The 17907-nt window shown below is 39.0% G+C and overlaps 1 protein-coding gene across 2 annotated transcripts in view; it reads left to right on the top strand.

Annotated features, from left to right (window-relative positions):
• LOC140201837 (glutamine--fructose-6-phosphate aminotransferase [isomerizing] 1) overlaps positions 1 to 17907 on the top strand; it is a 99978-nt gene that overhangs the window by 60354 nt on the left and 21717 nt on the right. For both annotated transcript variants that reach the window (XM_072266546.1, XM_072266545.1), the window contains 4 exons: positions 5639 to 5736; positions 13652 to 13772; positions 15316 to 15473; positions 17309 to 17423. In XM_072266546.1, the coding sequence (XP_072122647.1) occupies positions 5639 to 5736; positions 13652 to 13772; positions 15316 to 15473; positions 17309 to 17423 (492 nt within the window). The remainder of the gene's footprint in view (positions 1 to 5638; positions 5737 to 13651; positions 13773 to 15315; positions 15474 to 17308; positions 17424 to 17907) is intronic.

The following is a 17907-nucleotide window of genomic DNA, read 5'->3' as shown; positions in this document are numbered from 1 at the left end:
GTTCTGAGCTACATATATTTCAATGCAAGAAGAATGTAAGAAAAGCAGATAAGTTTAGCGCATGGATCAGCATCTGTAATTATGACATTGTAGCCATTAGTGAGGATCGGTTGCAGGAAGGACAAGATTGGCAGCTCATTGTTCTGGGGTTCCATTGTTTTAGACGTGATAGAGTGGAGTCTTTACCATTTGGGGAAAATGACACAGCAGTGCTCAGAACAGACTGGAGAGCTCGTCTAGTGAGGCTTTATGGATAGAACTGAGGAATAAGAAAGATATGACCATGTAAGTGAGATTATATTTATAGACCACCCAACAGTCTTCAGGATTTGGAGGAGCAAATTCATAGAGCGATCATAAACTGTTACAAGAAACATAAGGTTGTTATTGTAGGTGATTTTAACTTCCCACGTATTGACTGGCTGTCCCATACTGTAAAAGGCTAGATGGGAAAGAGTCTGTCAAATGTGTTCAGGAAAATTTCCTTCATTAGTAGATAGAAGTCTTATCTAGAGAAATTGCGATGCTAGATCTCCTATTAGGGAATGTGACAGGGTAAGTAGCAAGAGTTTGTGTAGGAGAATACTTTGCATCTAGTGATCATAATGCCATTAGTTTCAAGGTAATTATGGAAATGGATAGGTCTGGTCCTCCGGATGAGATTCTAAATTGGAGAAAGGCCAATTTTGATGGTATCAGAAAGGATCTGGCAAGTGTGGATTGGGACAGGTTGTTTTCTGGCAAAGCAGTACTTCGTAAGTGGAAGGCCTTGAGAAGTGAAATTTAAAGAATACAGGGTTTTTATGTTCCTGTCAGAATAAAAAGCAAGGATAACAGATTTGGGGAAGCTTGTTTGTTTGTTTTTTTTTGAGAGAGATATTCAGGCCCTGGTTCAGAAAAAGGAGGTGCATAGCACATATCGGCATGCAGGAACAAATAGGGTACTTGAGAAGTATAAGAAATGCAAGCGATCACTTAAGGAAATCAGGAGGGCTAAAAGAAAACATGAAATTGCTCCAGCAGACAAGGTAAAGAAGAATCTTCAGGGTTTCTATAGATATATTAAAAGCAAAAGGCTAGCAAAGAATAAAATTGGTCCTCTGGAAGATCAGAGTGGTAGGCAATGTGTGGAGCCGAAAGAGATTTGGGAGATCTTAAGTGGGATTTTTTTGCATCTATATTTACTCGGGAGACAGGCACAGAGTCTACAGAGATGTGGTGATGGAGCAGTGAGGTCATGGCCCCTCTGCAGATTACAGAGGAGAAGGTGCTTGGTGTGTTGAAGTGAATTAGGATTTATAAATCACCAGGGCCTGACAAGGTGTTCCCTTTGATCCTGTGGGAGGCTAGTACAGAACTTGTAGGGGCTCTAGCAGAGATATTTAAAACATCCTTAGTCACAGGTGAGGTGCCGGAGGATTGAAGGATAGCTAATGTTCTGTTGTTTAAGAAAGCTCTTAAGAATAAGCCAGGAATTTATAAGCTGGAGAGCCTGACATCAGTAGTGGGAAGGTTATTGAAAGGTATTCTGAGGGACTGCATATAATAAGTATTTGGATAGACAAGGACTGATTAGAGATAGTCAACGTGGCTTTGTGTGTCTTAAGTCATGTCTAATCAATCTTAAGAGTTTTTCAAGGAAGTTACCAGGAAAGTTGATGAAGGTAAGGCAGTGGATGATGACTACATGCACTTTAGCAAGGCCTTTGACAAGATCTCACATAGGAATTTGGACAAGAAGTTTCAGTCGCTTGGCATTCAAAATGAGGTAGTGAATTGGGTTGGACATTGGCTTCGCGGAAGAAGCCAGAGAGTGATAGTAGACAGCTGCCTGTCTGACTGGAGGCTTGTGATTAGTGATGTGCAGCAGAGATTGATGCTGGCTCTGTTGTTGTTTATCATCTATATCAATAGATCTGGATGAGAATGTGGTTAATTGGATCAGCAAATTTGCGGATGACACCAAGATTGGAGGTGTAGTGGACAGTGAGGAAGGCTATCAAAGCTTTCAGTAGCGTCTGAGCCAGTTAGAAAAATGGACTGATGGAATTTAGTACAGACAAGTGTGAGGTTTTGTACTTTGGGAGGACCAACCAGGATAGGTCATACACAGTGAGCAGTAGGGCACTGAGGAGTGCGGTGAACAAAGGATCTGGGAATACTGATCCATAATTCCTTGAAAGTGGCATCACAGGTTGATAGGGTTGTAAAGAAAGCTTTCAGCAGTTTGGCTTCAATAAATCAATGCATTGAATACAGGAGTTGGGACGTTATATGTTGAAATTATATAATACGTCAGTGAGGCCTAATTTGGAGTATTCCTACAGGAAAGATATAAATAAGCTTGAAAGAGTACAGAGAAAACTTACAAGGATGTTACTGGGACCTGATGACCTGAGTTATAGGGAAAGTTTGAATAGGTTAGGACTTTATTCCCTGGAAAATAGAAGTTTGGGAGGAGATTTAATAGACGTATGCAAAATTATGAGGAGTATAGGTAGAGTAAGTGCAGGCAAGGTTTTTCCACTGAGGTTGGATGGGATTACAACGAGAGGTCACGGGTTAAGGATGAAAGGTGAAGTGTTTAAGAGGAAGATGAGGGTGAACTTCTTCACTCAGAGGATGGTGAGTGTGTGGAACGAACTGCCAGTGCAGGTGGTGGATGCAGGGTCAATTTTAACATGTAGAAGAAATTTGGATAGTTACACAGATGGAAAGGTTATGGAGGGCTATGATCCAGGTGCAGTTCGATTTGACAAGGCAGATCAGTGGTTTGGCGCCATCTAGACGGGCTGATGGGCTTGTTTCTGTGCTGTAGTATTCTATGACTCTACCTGATGGGGTGAATTGTCTCCTGTTTGTGATGTGTGAATAATTGGAAGGGGGAACAAACCACAGAAGTGGGTCCTCCTGACAGCAGAGTGGTTATTTAAAATAACGAGTAGGTGAAAAGCTATTTTTGTACATTAGATCGATCAGTAGCTTGGTCACCAAGTTTGACTGATGGAGTGTCCACTTATCTGTAGAACTGGCTGACTATATTGTGACCAAATGCCATTTTAAAAAAAATTAATCTCAAATTTAAGATTAACAACACATCTAGGATTAATTGCCCAATGAAACAGAGTATCCTAGTTGTTGACCATCTGCGTGTAGAAATATCTTTTAACCATTTTGAAAGACTGGCTGTGTACTTTTAATGATATCAGACTCCCAAGCCAAAAGAAATTATTTCTTTCTAACCATCCTAATACATACCCCTAGCATGTTTTAAAAACTTCTTTGTAATCTTTAAGTGAAGAGAGAATGCAATCCAAGTTTGTGTAATCTGTTTTCAAGTTCATTGCAAGTGTCGACTGATCTTAATGTGAAGATATAAATTCTGAGATTGCCTCTGGTTACTTTAAGAGAGTGTGCCCTTGTCTGACCCAGATTTGAGGTTAGCAGTCAAGAAGAAAACGGTAAATGTGACATAAAATTAAGAGTTCTGAAGTTTGCCAGCACCTGAAAAAAGAGATTGATGTTGAAATGAATTGTGTCATTGCACCATTCTTCAACATAGGGAAAAAAAAATAGCCTTTCAGGGGTGATGTAGATACAGACTAAGGTGAAATATAATTATCATAAAGGATATAAAGAAGAGTAACAAGATCGGTTTTCAATAAACGATGTGGAATCTGGAACAATGAGGTTAAGTTGGTGTAAGATTCCTTCCAATCGTAGATTTTTTTAAACTCAAAACTTGTTTTTGATTAGGATAAATTGCTCTAAGTACAGGCATATTAGTTGTAACTATACTAGATTTATTTGCAAATTTATATCCAGTACAAAGAAGTAATGCTGAACATAGATGACAGTCACAGTCTGTTGGCCAGAGTCTCACCATCCAGGCGACTGTGGTGAAGTGTTTTTTCCTGCTGTGTCGTCTTGTCTGTAGGGCCTCATTCTGCTGGTTGTTTTCATTTTTTTCCTCTCTCTCTGTCTGATTCTGTACTTTTGCATGCCTTTTCTTCTTTGCTGTTATGACATCATAGCCAATAGTGTCCAGAGCTCTTTTACACCTTCATTTGAATAACACTGATTGAACCATATCTTGTATGCTGTCTCACAGACTAATGTACTCCTTGGCTGGGATGGTGCTGCTTGTTTCATATTCTATTACAAATGCCTTTCGCTTCACTGAATCATAGTCATTGTTACACAGCATGGAAAAGGAATTGCGGCCACCACCTACTCGCACTAATCCTGTACTGATCGTATTTTCATCCTCCCGCCTTCTCATCAATTCTCATCAACCCCTCACCTGCACCAGGGATAATTTACAGTAGCCAGTGAACCGCATACACCTGGGATGTGCCAGGAAAGCAGAGCGCCCAATGGAAACCCACATTGCCACAGAGAGAACATTACAAACTCCACACAGACAGCACCAGATTTCAGGATCAAACTTGGATCACTGGAGCTGAGAGGCAGCTGCCATTATGACACCCAAATATTTTTTAAATGGACCATCTAGCTTTTGACCAGGTCATGGCAAAACCACAATCTACATTATCCATTGGACAATTAGTGTTTGTAAACTGCCTTCTACCTGTCAATAGGGAAATATGCCCAACTCAAGCAGGCAAAAAAATTAAGAAAATTATATTTAAGAAATTTAAATTTTTGAATTCACAAGATTCATAAAGATTTCATAAGAATTATATAATGATGCTGTTCTCTCAGTAGGGATCCCTCTTTATTATGAAGAGGCACTACAAAATTTCAGATACATTCCTTTGATTCACAATCACAACTTGGAAGATAAGATGGTTGTGTCATTTGAAGGGTACAGATTGAAAAGCATGTTTGTAGCAAAGTAGACCAAGCTTTAAAAATAAGTTAATTTAACATGCTATTTAATCTTGCAGTTTCATGATTGAAAATGCATAAACTGTGATTCCCAGATTTTAATTGCAGAAACCTAATGGTACATTTTATATTTGCTATGGGGGTTCAGCCTGTCAGTCCCCTGGATGTTCAACTCCTCCTTTGTCCTTTATGCTGCTGAATTGTTCTGTCTTTGAAATAAGTCCTGCCTTTCATTACCACATCGTTGATAGATTTAATATCCATGTTCTCTTTGTATATTTTAAATATACAGTAATGCCTCTGCAGAGCATTCTTTATAGTTAACATTCTTTGACTGTTGACCTTACAGTGTTTTAATATGCAGTTATTTCATGTAGTTGTTACAGGAAACTTTAAAACACACTTGCATGACAGTGCCATTTTTAAAGCAATACAATATAGCAGAAACAGTTTTACGTAAGCTTATATTTTAAAGCATTTAAGTTGCATTTTAAAATTGGGTAGTTTCAGACATGGAGTCAGAGATTATGTCAGAATAATAAGATGATCAGAAGATTAATTCGAAATGCTGATGGGTAAATGAAAAATGGATCTCTGAGAACTAATCTTTACTCCAGTAATGAGCATTTGGAATGCTTTCCCAAGAACAAAATGAAGTTGGATGTCTGATTGGCTGTGTTTAAATGAGCAAGGACAAATTCAGTGACCCAAACAACTTTTTGTTATTATTTGTTAATGCTTCTGATGATTCTGTAAAAGTGAATGATGAATGTTTGTCCTTTTGCAGTAATTCTTGGTGGCCTACAAGATCATATCAAAGAGATTCTGAGATGTCGACGCTTGATCCTCATTGCCTGTGGTACAAGTTACCATGCGGGTGTTGCTGTAGGTATATCTATGTGATATATTAGCTTAAATTGTCATTTGCTGTTGTTATTGTTGGGAGCCATGATGTCATTACTTAATAAAGCAAAACAATTTTGTATTAGTTATTTTGCTTCAGTTTACAGACAACTAATTCTGACTGCTGCTTACTGCAGCATGCAAAATAATAAGTTCTTTGGGCTACTTGGTTATTTTGAGCACTGCTTAGGAGGAAAGCCATCTTAGTTTTCTATGATATGTTTAGTTTAACTGAATTTGAGCAATAAGTGCAGTTTTACTTATAGTGTGGTTTGCAAAAAGAGCAATTACATAGTGTTAGACTACAATTCAGAATCAGCTTAAAGTCAACCACTTACTGGGGTAATGTAGTTCTTTTGAGTGATATTGTACTTCATGTTAACATACTGTTATTAAATCTGCCTTTCATCTCGTAAGTGAATTCTGTGAGGTCTGTGATTATTCTCTACACTGATTCCAATTAAATGAGCTTCCAAATCAAAGAATGACTGGAAACCAATCATCCCTTTTTCTACAAAACTGTGTTGGTCTGCTCATCAATCAGAGCAACCTTCAAGTCCTCAATAAATCTTTTTTTGCAGTTTTGCCTGAGCAGTACTGATTGTTTTCGCTGCATAGAGTTGTGGAAAATTCATGATGGCAAAGGAGGCCACTTGGGTATATTTGTGCATGTCAAAAATTGTGCTGGACCTAAGTCCAGCTTCTAGCACCAGGTCCAAAACACTGCACTTCACAGTTCTTCACACATATCTAAGTATTCTTTGAGAGTAATGTGCTTTGCTCCCTTGTATAGTTGCAGAGCCCACCCAGCCTGGCACTTTCTAATTCTTCTAAAGTTTACTTTAAAGCTATGGCTTCATTTCAGGAAGAAATAGATTCTTCTTTCCTCTTTCCAAGTTCTCCATAATTTTGTACAGCTGAATTAAATCTCTCTTACAAAGAAAACAATTCGGGCTTATCCTGTCTTACCTTAGAGTTACATTTTTCCAGAGCTGGTGACATCTTCAAAAAACCCCACTATACTCTTTCCAATACAATCACACTTTTCCTGTAATGTCTTCTTACTAAGTTCATCGCCTCCGAAAGCAGCTTGTCAGAATTCTCTGTCCTGGGCCGTTTTTTCAAGTTTTACCCAGCGGAGCCCATTTTCTTGATATATCTTTCCTCTCCCAGGGATGAGGTCTTCAGAGCTTCTGTTGGAATTTCTGAAGCATTAGGTTTTTATGGGATGAGGTTGCTAGCCCCATGCTCAGTCTTCCTCCTTTTGTAGCTGGGCTTGGGACTGTCTATGGTAGCATTTTTCCTGTAATTTAGTGGCCATAAATATATATATATATACTGTAGTACTTTTATTGATGATCTACCAGATGTATACAGAATTAACAAACATCCCTACTGTAGAATCATAGAACACTACAGTATAGAATCAAGCATCTTCAGCCCATCTAGTCTATGCCAAACTATTATTCTGCCCTTAAATTCATTTGGTACTTCGCTCCTCTTTCCCACTATCTCTATCTCCATGTGGAGACAAACTGTCTACCAACATCTTTTATATACCTACCGATTCCCACAGCTACCTTGATTATACCTGTTCCCAACCTGTCTCCTGTTTTAAAAAAAATACTTTTCCCTTTTTTCAGTTCCTTCATCGCTGCAATATCAGTTCTCAGGATAAAGCTTTTCTTTCCAGGATATCAGAAATGGGGTTTCCTTTCCCCCACTGTGAATGATGCCCTCACCCACATTCCCTCCATTTCCCAGTCATCCTCGCTCACCCCATCTTTTTGCTGCCTTAACAGCGATAGAGGTTCTCCCATGACATCTACATCATTCTTCGTGACCTCTGCCACCTCAGGTTCTCTTAAATCAGGGGTTCCCAACCTTGGGACCACAGACCCCTTGGCTATTTGTAAGGCTCATTGGCATAAAACAGGTTGGGAACACGTGCCTTTATTATTTCACCTTTTACCCTAATCTTATGACCTCTAGTTCTAGTCTCACTGAACCTTAGTGGGAAAAAAATGCTTCCTTGCATTTACCCTATCAATACCAGTGAATTTTTTATACTGTACCTTTTCAAATCTCCCTTCATTCTCCTACGCTCCATGGAATAAATTCCTATCTTTCCCTACAAATTAGGTCCTTAAGTCCACATGCCTCTGTTTCTTAGACCATTATAACTACCTTTACTGATGCCATGAAAACCTTAAAATTTCCTCTGTTGCTCCACTCTCTCAATATTTTATTTTTTTCCCTTTGTATTGCTACCCATCCTGAAATGCTTTTCTTCACAGTTCTACCTGCTGATTATTTTTAGATTGAAATCATTTTCTTAGATTACCATAAGCTAGAAGATAATAACTGAATATGGAATATCTTTGTAACACTTTTCCAGTGTTACAATCTATTACCCTTGGCAATGAGCTGATTTTCCATCCAGTTTTCTACTCTCGATATCCCATTGGCACTTACTATCTGTTGGCAGTACCTTGTCAGAGCTTTGCTAAATTCCTTTTAGGCCATGTCAAGTATGCTGCTTTCCGACTTCTGGGGTTGAGTATGGCGTGAGTCGGTGTGTGTGAGTGTGGCTCCTGATTTTTATTGAAAATCTACCTGTTTACCTTTGCCGTATGCTCGAGATAACTGAATATTTACCATTGTGAACAACGCGGGACATAGCTGGACATTGAAATGGCAAGTAGAATGTACCTTCGAAGTAAAACTGGGAAAAAAGATAGCGAAACCTTGAGCAAGAAGGCTGATGTTACAGTAATGGGGCCGTTGCACGCTGCTGGACCTGGACCCGGACCTGCGCTACCCGATGACTTGGGGAGGCTTCGTTTAGTACTTATTACTGACATGATGCAAGTGGTGCATTCTGCCCTAAAAAGAGAACTTGAAGATGCTTTATCACCAGTGAATGCTACCATGGAACAAATTATGTCTTCTTACGAGTAGCACGACGAACGCATTCATGGGGTTGAAGACGGCCTGAATGATTACAGTGACCGACTGGTGAGCGCCGAAGCCACCATTGCAGCGTTGCAGAGCGAAAACGCATTTCTGAAGGGAAAGCTAGATGACCTCAAATGTGCTGCTTTCCTACCGAGATTGGTCATTGAAAAATCCATTTGAGTTAGTAAAGCATCAACTCCTCTTAACACATTCCCAGTCGGCTCACCTCCAATCTACCTTTTAGAGGTTGCTTCTTTCTCTGTGGCATCTTTGCCAAAACCACTCCAACTTGTTGCCTCATTTCCTCTTTCAAAGGATTTCAATAAGGGGAGGGTATGGATTCTCTCCAAACTGTCAGTACTGCCCTCTGCAGTACCCTGTCTAAGAAGCTTTACACGAGTGGAAATTGTTAATAATTATAGTGGTGCTTAATAGTGTCAGCCTTTTTCTGCTCAGATTTCCTGCTCCCCAAGGCACTTTTTGTGCCTGGGCTTGGATTTTGCTCAGTTACCTGTCTGTGCTATGCTCAGCAGTTCCGTTCCTTTTTATGGAAACATTGGAGGCAAATCCACGTTCCAAAAAGGCAGTAATTATCATCCTGAAAGAGCAACGCATGTCCATTAAAAACTAATCTGATGGGGTCCAGGCCAGCATCTACCTGCTTTGAGCTATTCTGGCTCTTTGAATGTATACAAACTGAGAAATGGCTGCCTGGAAGCCTACATACGAGATGCTTCCCCAGACAGATTGACTGAAAAACAAATTAACTTGATTCAATTAAACAATATTAGCAGATGGTCTTAAAGAGGTTTTGTAGTTGGAAATGGTCTTACACCTGTCATTTCTAAGTAGATCCATGATAGGATCAATTTGACTTTGTGGTTGTGTTGAGTCAGTAAACAGTGGCTAATAGCTTCCATCCCAGGATTCGGGCAGATAATCTAGACTGGCACCCCAGAGCATCATTGAAGGGTTCTTTTCCAGATGAGGCAAAAACCTGAGGTTCAGCTAGTTTATTAAGAAGGATGATAAAACAAAGTAACTTTGATAATAAAGCAAAGAGATTCTGCAGATGCTGGAGATCAGATTTTGTTTGTTCATTATGTGTTGTGTTGTATGAAGTGGCCGATCATGGTCTTTCTGCGACCATGATTGCTCTTAGCAAATATCTAGAGCATGCATACAAAATGCTGGAGGAGCTCAGCAGGTCATGGAAGGGAATAAACAGTCGACATTTCGGGCCAAGACTTCTCATCAGGACCAGAAAGGAAGGGAAAGAAGCCAGAATAAGGAGGTGGGGGAGTGGAAGGAGTACAAGCTAGAGAATGATAGGTGAAGCCAGGTGGGTGGGGGAAGTATGAAGTGAGAAACTAGGACGTAATAGATGGAAAAGGTAAAGGGCTTTGATAATACCTAAGTTAATAATATAGTCCTCTTTGTATCATTAGGAGTCCGTAGTGGAACATTTGTATGAACTTCTGATGTAAAAACAGCTAATTCATTTAAAAAAAACAAATGTTGTATCATGCAGGTTCCGATGAGTTGTTCTACAAAAACTAATTAATGACTTATATTGGTCATCAATGCTTGGTGGTGACCTAATATCCGAGCAAGAGTTACAACCTGTGGACAAATAATGGTTCCTGATTATGCTGTGCTGTTTTTACTGTCTTCTACCAAGACACAGGATTAGGCTATGAGAACACTCAGTCCTCTTTTATTGTCATTTAGAAATGCATACATGCATTAAGAAATGATACAGTGTTTCTCTGGAGTGATATCACAGAGGACAGGACAGACCAAAGACTAACACTGACAGAACCACATAATTATAACAAATAGTTACAGCAGTGCAAAGCAATACCATAATTTGATGAAGAACAGACCATGGGCACAGTAAAAAAAAAGTCTCGAAGTCCTGAGTGATTTGACTCCCGAGTCCCCAATAGCAGGCGGCAAAAGGGAGAAATTCCCTGCCATAAACCTCCAGGCACCGTCAATTTGCCGATACCTTGGAAGCAGCTGACAAGTTTCAATAGTTTTATGGTTGTAGTGTGCCTAGTCTAGATATGTTGTAAAATGTGATATCACCCTGGAGGAACATTGTGTCATTTCTTAATGCATGTATGCATTTCTAAATGACAATAAAAGAGGACTGAATGTTCTCATAATCTTAAAAAAAAAGTGTTCTTCAAATATTGGACATGCCTTGCACTTTAACCTTTGTCCTTTCCCTTAATTTTTTGTCGGGATATTGCTCACTGAAAATTATGTCGGATGTTTGCCATCTCTAAGGCTCAATACCGCACATTTTTTTCTTAAGGTATTTTTAAAACAACCTTTTGACCATCTGTGCTAATGTCTTCATATACTTTAATGTCAGATCTTGTTTAATGATGCTGAAATGAAGCATCTTGGAATGTTCTTTCATGCTTAAGATGCTGAAAAATAAACTTGTTTTTAAACTGTAGGATAGTTGGTTAGTGTCTACCAATCCACAAAACAAACTGATGTTGGCCAAGAGCTTTGAAACGTCCAAAGGTTCAACTGAGTATTGAAGATCCCATCACTGCATTTAGTGATGGATTCTCCTGGTCATCAAGCCAGCATTTTTCCTTCACCAGATGATACCCACGATAAACCTGATGTCACAAATCATTCAGCAAGTGATTGATGACGGAGACATCATACAAAATAATCAGTTTTGCAACTTAATGTATTTACAGCTCAGGGACAAATTTTATGCTACAATTTCAAGTTCCTGGGTGCTAATGTCTTAAAGAAGGCAAGACAGCGGCTATATTTCATTAGGTGTTTGAGGAGATTTTGGAATGTCACCTAAAACACTTGAACATTTTTACAGATGTATTATGGAGAGCATTCTGACTGGATACAGCACCATCTGCTGGTGGTGGTGTGGGCGGGGGGGGGGGCTACTTCACTGGATTGAAGTAAACTGCAAGAGTTGTAAAATTAGTCAGCTCCATCATGGACACTAGCTTCTGTGTCAGCTAAGACACCCTCAAGGAGCAGTGCCTCAAAAAAAGGTGGCGCCCATCATTAAGGACCCCCATCACACAGTATATGCCCTCTCCTCATGTTTATCATCAGGAAGGAGATACAGAAGCCTGAAGACACACATTCAACAATTCAAAAGCAGCTTGTGTCCCTCAGACATCCAACTTCTGAATGGACATTGAGCCCATGAATATTATCTCTCCTAGTTTTTTTCTTTCTGTTTTTGCAATGCTTATTTAACTATTTGATACACATATGCATACGCTAAATGTAATTCAGCTTTTTTCCTCTACGTATTGTGTTGTACTGCTGCTGGCAAAGTTAACAAATTTCACAATATATACTGGTGATTTAAATCTGATTTTGATTCTTCAAAAAACCCTTCTATGGATTTCTCCCATGAGCAAGTATCCAGGATCCATTCAATCGATTCTATATTGTTTGCCTCAATCTCCATACCAATGCAAATTCAACATTCTCCACATCAAGAAATTTCTGCTCACTTTCCTATTGGTTCTAGGCACTAAACCAATGGTGGAGCATTAATGCATTGGAGAGGATGCAGAGCAGACTTGACTAGGATGTTGCTTGTGGTAGAAGTTTTCAGTTATGAAGAGAGGCTGGGTTTGTTTTCTCTTGAGTGGAAGAGGCTAAGAAGGGACCTGACTGAGCACTGTAGATAAAATTACAAGTGGCATAGATGGGGTGGATAATGAAGAGCTTCCTTGTAGTAGAGCTATCTAAAGCCAGAGGACATGGGATAAGGTGAGGAGTAAATAGGTTAGAGTGGATCTGAGGATGGTTACAGTCTGGAACTCACTGCATTAAAAACATGACGGAAAAAAAGTCTTAAGAAAAGTAAATCGTATGTCACAGTATACAACCCTGGGATTCATTTCCCTGTGGGCATACTCAGCAAACCTGTAGAATAGTAACTCTAACAGGATCAATGAAAGATCAACTAAAATACAGAAGACAACAAACTATGCAAATGTAAATAAATGGTAATAAATAATGACAACATCAGATAACAACACAAAGAGTCCTTAGAGCAAGATCATTGGTTGTGGGAACGTCTCAATAGATGGGCAGGTGAGCGTAGTTATTCCCTTTGTTTAAGCCTGATGATTGTGGGGTAGTAACTGTTCTTGAACCTGCTGGTGCAAGTCCTGAGGCTCTTCTGCCCCCCACTTTAACAAGTGCCCTCACAATATGATAATGACACCTGTGCTTTAATGAAGGCAAAAAGTAAATAGCTTTTTTAAAAAGAGCAATTGTGGGCAGCACGAAGATGTAACCACGTAGCTCCAGAAAGCTACATTTATCATAACCTCGGGTATTGCTTGTTGCTGTTTGCACATTGCCCTGTGACTGCATGGGTTTCCGACTGGTACTCCTATTTCCACTTGCATCCCTAAGATATTGAGGTTGATGACCACTATAAATTAACCACTATAAATTGACCCTTGTGTGCAGATGAGCACAGAATGGGAGGACTTGATGGAAATATGGGGAGAGTAAGAAGTGAGATTAATGCTGGATTAGCGTAAATGTGTAGTTGGTGATTGCCTTGGACTAGTTTGGTTGAAGAGCCTGTTTGTAAGCTAAATAACTCTGACTCTGTGACAAGTGAAAATATACCTTTACCATATCTATGTTATTAAAGCATGTCATTGTATTAAAACTTACTATTATGTCACTCTTAATCTTTATTTTTCTAAGGAAACAGTGTGAAATGTTGAGAATTTTTTAATGCAGGTCTTGTTTTCTTTTGTGCTTATATAGACTGAGGGAACTGGGCAGAATTTTGGATTTGTTTGTCTCAGTTTTTAGAATCACACTTTTCTCCTATTTTGGGCAACAAAGGAAGTGTTAATTTAGTACTGAAACTTGAATGTTTACTTTTTTTTTCTGTTTTAAGACTCGACAGGTGCTGGAAGAACTTACAGAGCTGCCTGTCATGGTTGAGCTTGCTAGTGACTTCCTGGACCGAAACACTCCTGTCTTCAGAGATGACGTCTGTTTCTTTCTCAGCCAATCAGGTACTTCATTAAGGTCTACATTATGTAATATTCTAACCACAAATTTCTTCACACGAGAATATTTTTGTTCAGTATTTTTGAAGCTGTATATAAATGTAAATTGTGCAAAAGTTAGAAAATCTGCACTGCCAAATTAATTTGAAGTGTGGAAGGGTAAAATTTGGATTAATGTCTGTGCCTTTTCTCAGCATACTTTATTTTCATTCTGAATTGTGATGTCCTACAGTGAAAAGAGATGGGAATTTCCCTCAGGATGGGTAGGTAAATAAGATCTACCTCATTGGATTTGTAAGTCATTGAGGAGTTGTTTGAATAGTTAATAATTGGAGAAGGTTCTCTAATTAAGGCAGAAATAAGTGACATCGAATTCTATTGGTATGAGGAGTAAAGTGCACCTGTAATATATTTCTTTTTAAGTCTCTACTTTCTCATATTTTTCTCAAGACATTAATCTTTATAGAGTAAATGAGCTAATGTCTGATTTCCATTGGCACACAGAAAAACTTAAAACCAATTATGTATCAAGTATCAATCGACTCGCAGGAGTGCTCTATTTAGCTCACTGAGGATGTTTTGCATTTCAAATAGAACACAGTATATCGACTTCATCGACATAACCATGCCTAAAACAGTTACTAAGAGTTTCAGTAGTGGCTAGTTGCACCATCTTGACTAGCATTGTCTGTACTTTTTAATATTACCCTGAACGAAAATTGTGCTTTCTGGTATTTTACTGGAAGAAATGCACACTGTATCTCATTTATCTAAATTTTCAGGCCTTTAAATTACATTAATTAGACCTCTTTAATATCAAAACGTAAGCGAATAGAAGCCAATATGCATCAGGCCAAATTATAAATTTAATTCCTGTTAATATCCTGTTGATTATACCTCTTTCAAGCAAATTTATCTTTCATTAGGCTAAAAAGCCAGTGTGATACTCCATGTTGAATAAAAGCTAGAATAGTTAGTGTGTCCCAGAAATGCAATAAGATTAGAATCTGTCCTCTTGGATCGCGAAGTCTATGGCTTTAATTCTTTCTTTGTCATCTCTGTCATGCTCCAACTAAACTGAACACAAACTTGCGAAAGAGTGCCTCTACTTCTAACAAGATCTCAGGCAACTTTGAGTTGAATGATTTTGGATAGTTAACATTTCTGGTACTTATTTCTGGGTCCCAGTATTCAATCTCAATTTCAGCTAATGATCTTAAATTTGTATCACACTGACCTTAGTTTCCAATTTTTACCTTGCACTTGTGATTAATTTCTCTTGCCTTCCATCCCATCATAAACTTGCCCTTATTTTCTTTGCATGCATCCTGAAACTGGTTTCCAACAGCACTATTTCCAGTTCTGATGGGAGGTCCTTAAACTAAAATATTAACTGTTTCTTTTTCCACATATGCTGTTTCTGCGTCCTCTAACATTTTTTATTTTGCATTTCCAGCAACGGTGATATTTTTCTTTTGCACCACCAAATGTGGCATAAGCTGTTAGCTTTCTGTGCGGAAAGATTCTTGATTTATCTGTTTGTTTTCAGGGGAAACAGCTGACACTTTGATGGCACTGAGGTACTGTAAGGAGCGGGGTGCTCTGACTGTGGGCATTACAAACACAGTTGGTAGCTCTATCTCTCGTGAGACAGATTGTGGTGTCCATATCAATGCCGGACCTGAAATTGGGGTTGCCAGCACAAAGGCAAGTGTGAAAAAATTAATATTCTCCTTTGTTTAAGCATTTATAAACAGACAATTTTATTCTGTGTGAGTGTATTTTCAAATTGAATGGTATGCACCTTGGATAATTCTTTCCCTGTGAGAAAGATATGTCTTTTTACTCCTTTGACCTTCAGCTAATATGCTTCATGTCTGCATTCACTAGCTTGCATATGCTCACATCCATCCTCTCACTCATCCACTCTGCTAAAATTGGTGTTTTCTGCAGCTCTCTGACAGGGCCCTTGATCTCCCTTGCCCAAATAAGTTCTTTATCTTTGAGCTTAGAGAGCCAAGCTAGATATTTTCCCAAGTGTTTCATCACAGTTTATTTTCATTGCTCTCTTCAGGTGTCTCTGCAGTCCTATCAGTCCAAATCCGCCAAGTCCAGAAAATGAATTGCAGCTTTAAAAAAAAATCCTTCACTTCTGTTACGTTCCTGCTATCTTTATGGCCTTGTACAACCACACATCAGGACAGAAAGCTGATTGTGTTAACCCAGGAAGGTTGAGTGCAGTGTTCACAAGGACTGAGTGATATGCATTATTAATACTTCTTTTTCCCCCTGACCACCGATCAACACAGCAGATTTTAATGGGTCCCGTTTTCAAGTGATATCATTACCTTCAACACTGAATAATTGTGAATGAATAAAGTTTCATAAAATTGTACAGTTGCAGGGTCTGTTCTGGATATTCTGGCATGCTTTCCCATTTCCGTCTACACTAACACCCAGTGTATATGGGCAATAGAAGGACCATTTATATCATCTTTCACTAAAATTGATAATGTTATTTCTGCTAGAAGTCTGTTTCTGTTTAGAAGGCAGTGGATTTTGTTTAGAAGGCAGTGGATTTTGTCAGTTAGCCACATTTTTCTCTCTCAAATCCACTCGTCACTGTTCTTCCCCTCCAAGGATGATTCTGGAAAACAGCTGGAGCCTGTCAGGAAGAGGGGTGGGGTTTATTTCCAAGATTTTCTTTCCACTGTATTCCTACATTAACTTCAGTCTGCCAGCAATCGTTCGCCCTGATACTTTTGTCTGGAATGTAAATCTGGTACGTGTCACTTGCTGCTTTCAAATTGGCCCAGGGAGCAAGAATTAAAGATGCGTGTTCAGAGAATGGAGCAATTCCATTCGCCTCCATGGCTGAAGTTAATGAAGTCCATGGCACTAGTTTTACTTGTGTGTTACTTTTAAATTGAAACTCTGATTAAGATACCTAATGCCAAGGCTTTCTATTCTAACTGGAGCAGGGCAGTGAAGTATGGTGCTGTATCTTGCAAAGATAGTCTTTGATTTTGACTGTTCTTTTAAAACAAAGAACAAGGTTGTACTAATCTCTTTTGATTTCTGTCATGTCCATAAGCAGTTCCTTTGGTTCTGTTAAAAATTAGTATAGCAATTTACACAAAAATTGCAGTGAATCTCCTTTATGCCCTTGGGCTATTAATCCTCCATTTTGGTTATTGGTTCCTTATGCTTTGATGACCGTCTGTGATTTTTAATGTAAAGTTTTCTTCAGCAGTGAATACAACTTTTGCAGTAAATTTACAATATGATCCAGTTGCCGTGGCATCTAAGAACTGTCTTTCTTTCATATTTCCAATTAATAATCAAGTTTCTGACTATACTTTAGAATGAGTTGTGCTCCTAGTGTTATTAACATGAAGTGGGGCTTAGCAGTTTGGTCTCCTCAAATTACCGATGTTATCGGTGGGCCAAATGGCCTAATTCTCTTATATCTTATGGTCTTCTACTCTTGTATATTTGTATTTAACTAGCAATAACTTAAACTGTGTACTGTTATCACCCAGGCTTACACCAGCCAATTTATCTCACTGGTGATGTTTGCACTTCTGATGTGCGAAGACAGAATTTCAATGCAGGAGAGGAGAAAGGAAATTATTCGAGGTCTGAAGGCACTGCCAGGTAAATAAGGGGAACATTCACCAATTAAAGTTAAGTAGAGGCTTGTTTTGAAGTCGTGTAAATTGGCAAATACCAACAAGCAAGAGGCAGATAAACCACCTTAACAGCAAGATTTTATTTTTACTTTCATCTCCTTTTGCCATTGTTTGACTTTCCATGTCAGCACTGGGGACACTTCCAGGGTTTGTGCACATTTAATTTGTATCCCAAATACTTTTCATTTTTATTTATTGGGATATATTGTGGAATAGGCCCTTCCAGCCCTTTGAGCCATGCTGCCCACCAATCCCTTGATTTAATCATAGCCTAGTCACAAGACAATTTACAATGACTAATTAACCTACCAACTGGTATGTCTTTGGACTGTACCAAAAACAGGAAACCCACGTGATCATGGGCTGCAGCGGGAATTAAACCTGGGTCGCCTGTACTGTAAGGTGTTGTGCTGACCACTATGCTACCAGTAGAATTTGTAAAGGGTTTC

The sequence above is a fragment of the Mobula birostris genome, chromosome 8 (genome assembly GCF_030028105.1).
Source record: "Mobula birostris isolate sMobBir1 chromosome 8, sMobBir1.hap1, whole genome shotgun sequence".
NCBI classification, from domain to species: domain Eukaryota; kingdom Metazoa; phylum Chordata; class Chondrichthyes; order Myliobatiformes; family Myliobatidae; genus Mobula; species Mobula birostris.
This window is presented reverse-complemented; position numbering and strand designations above follow the sequence as displayed.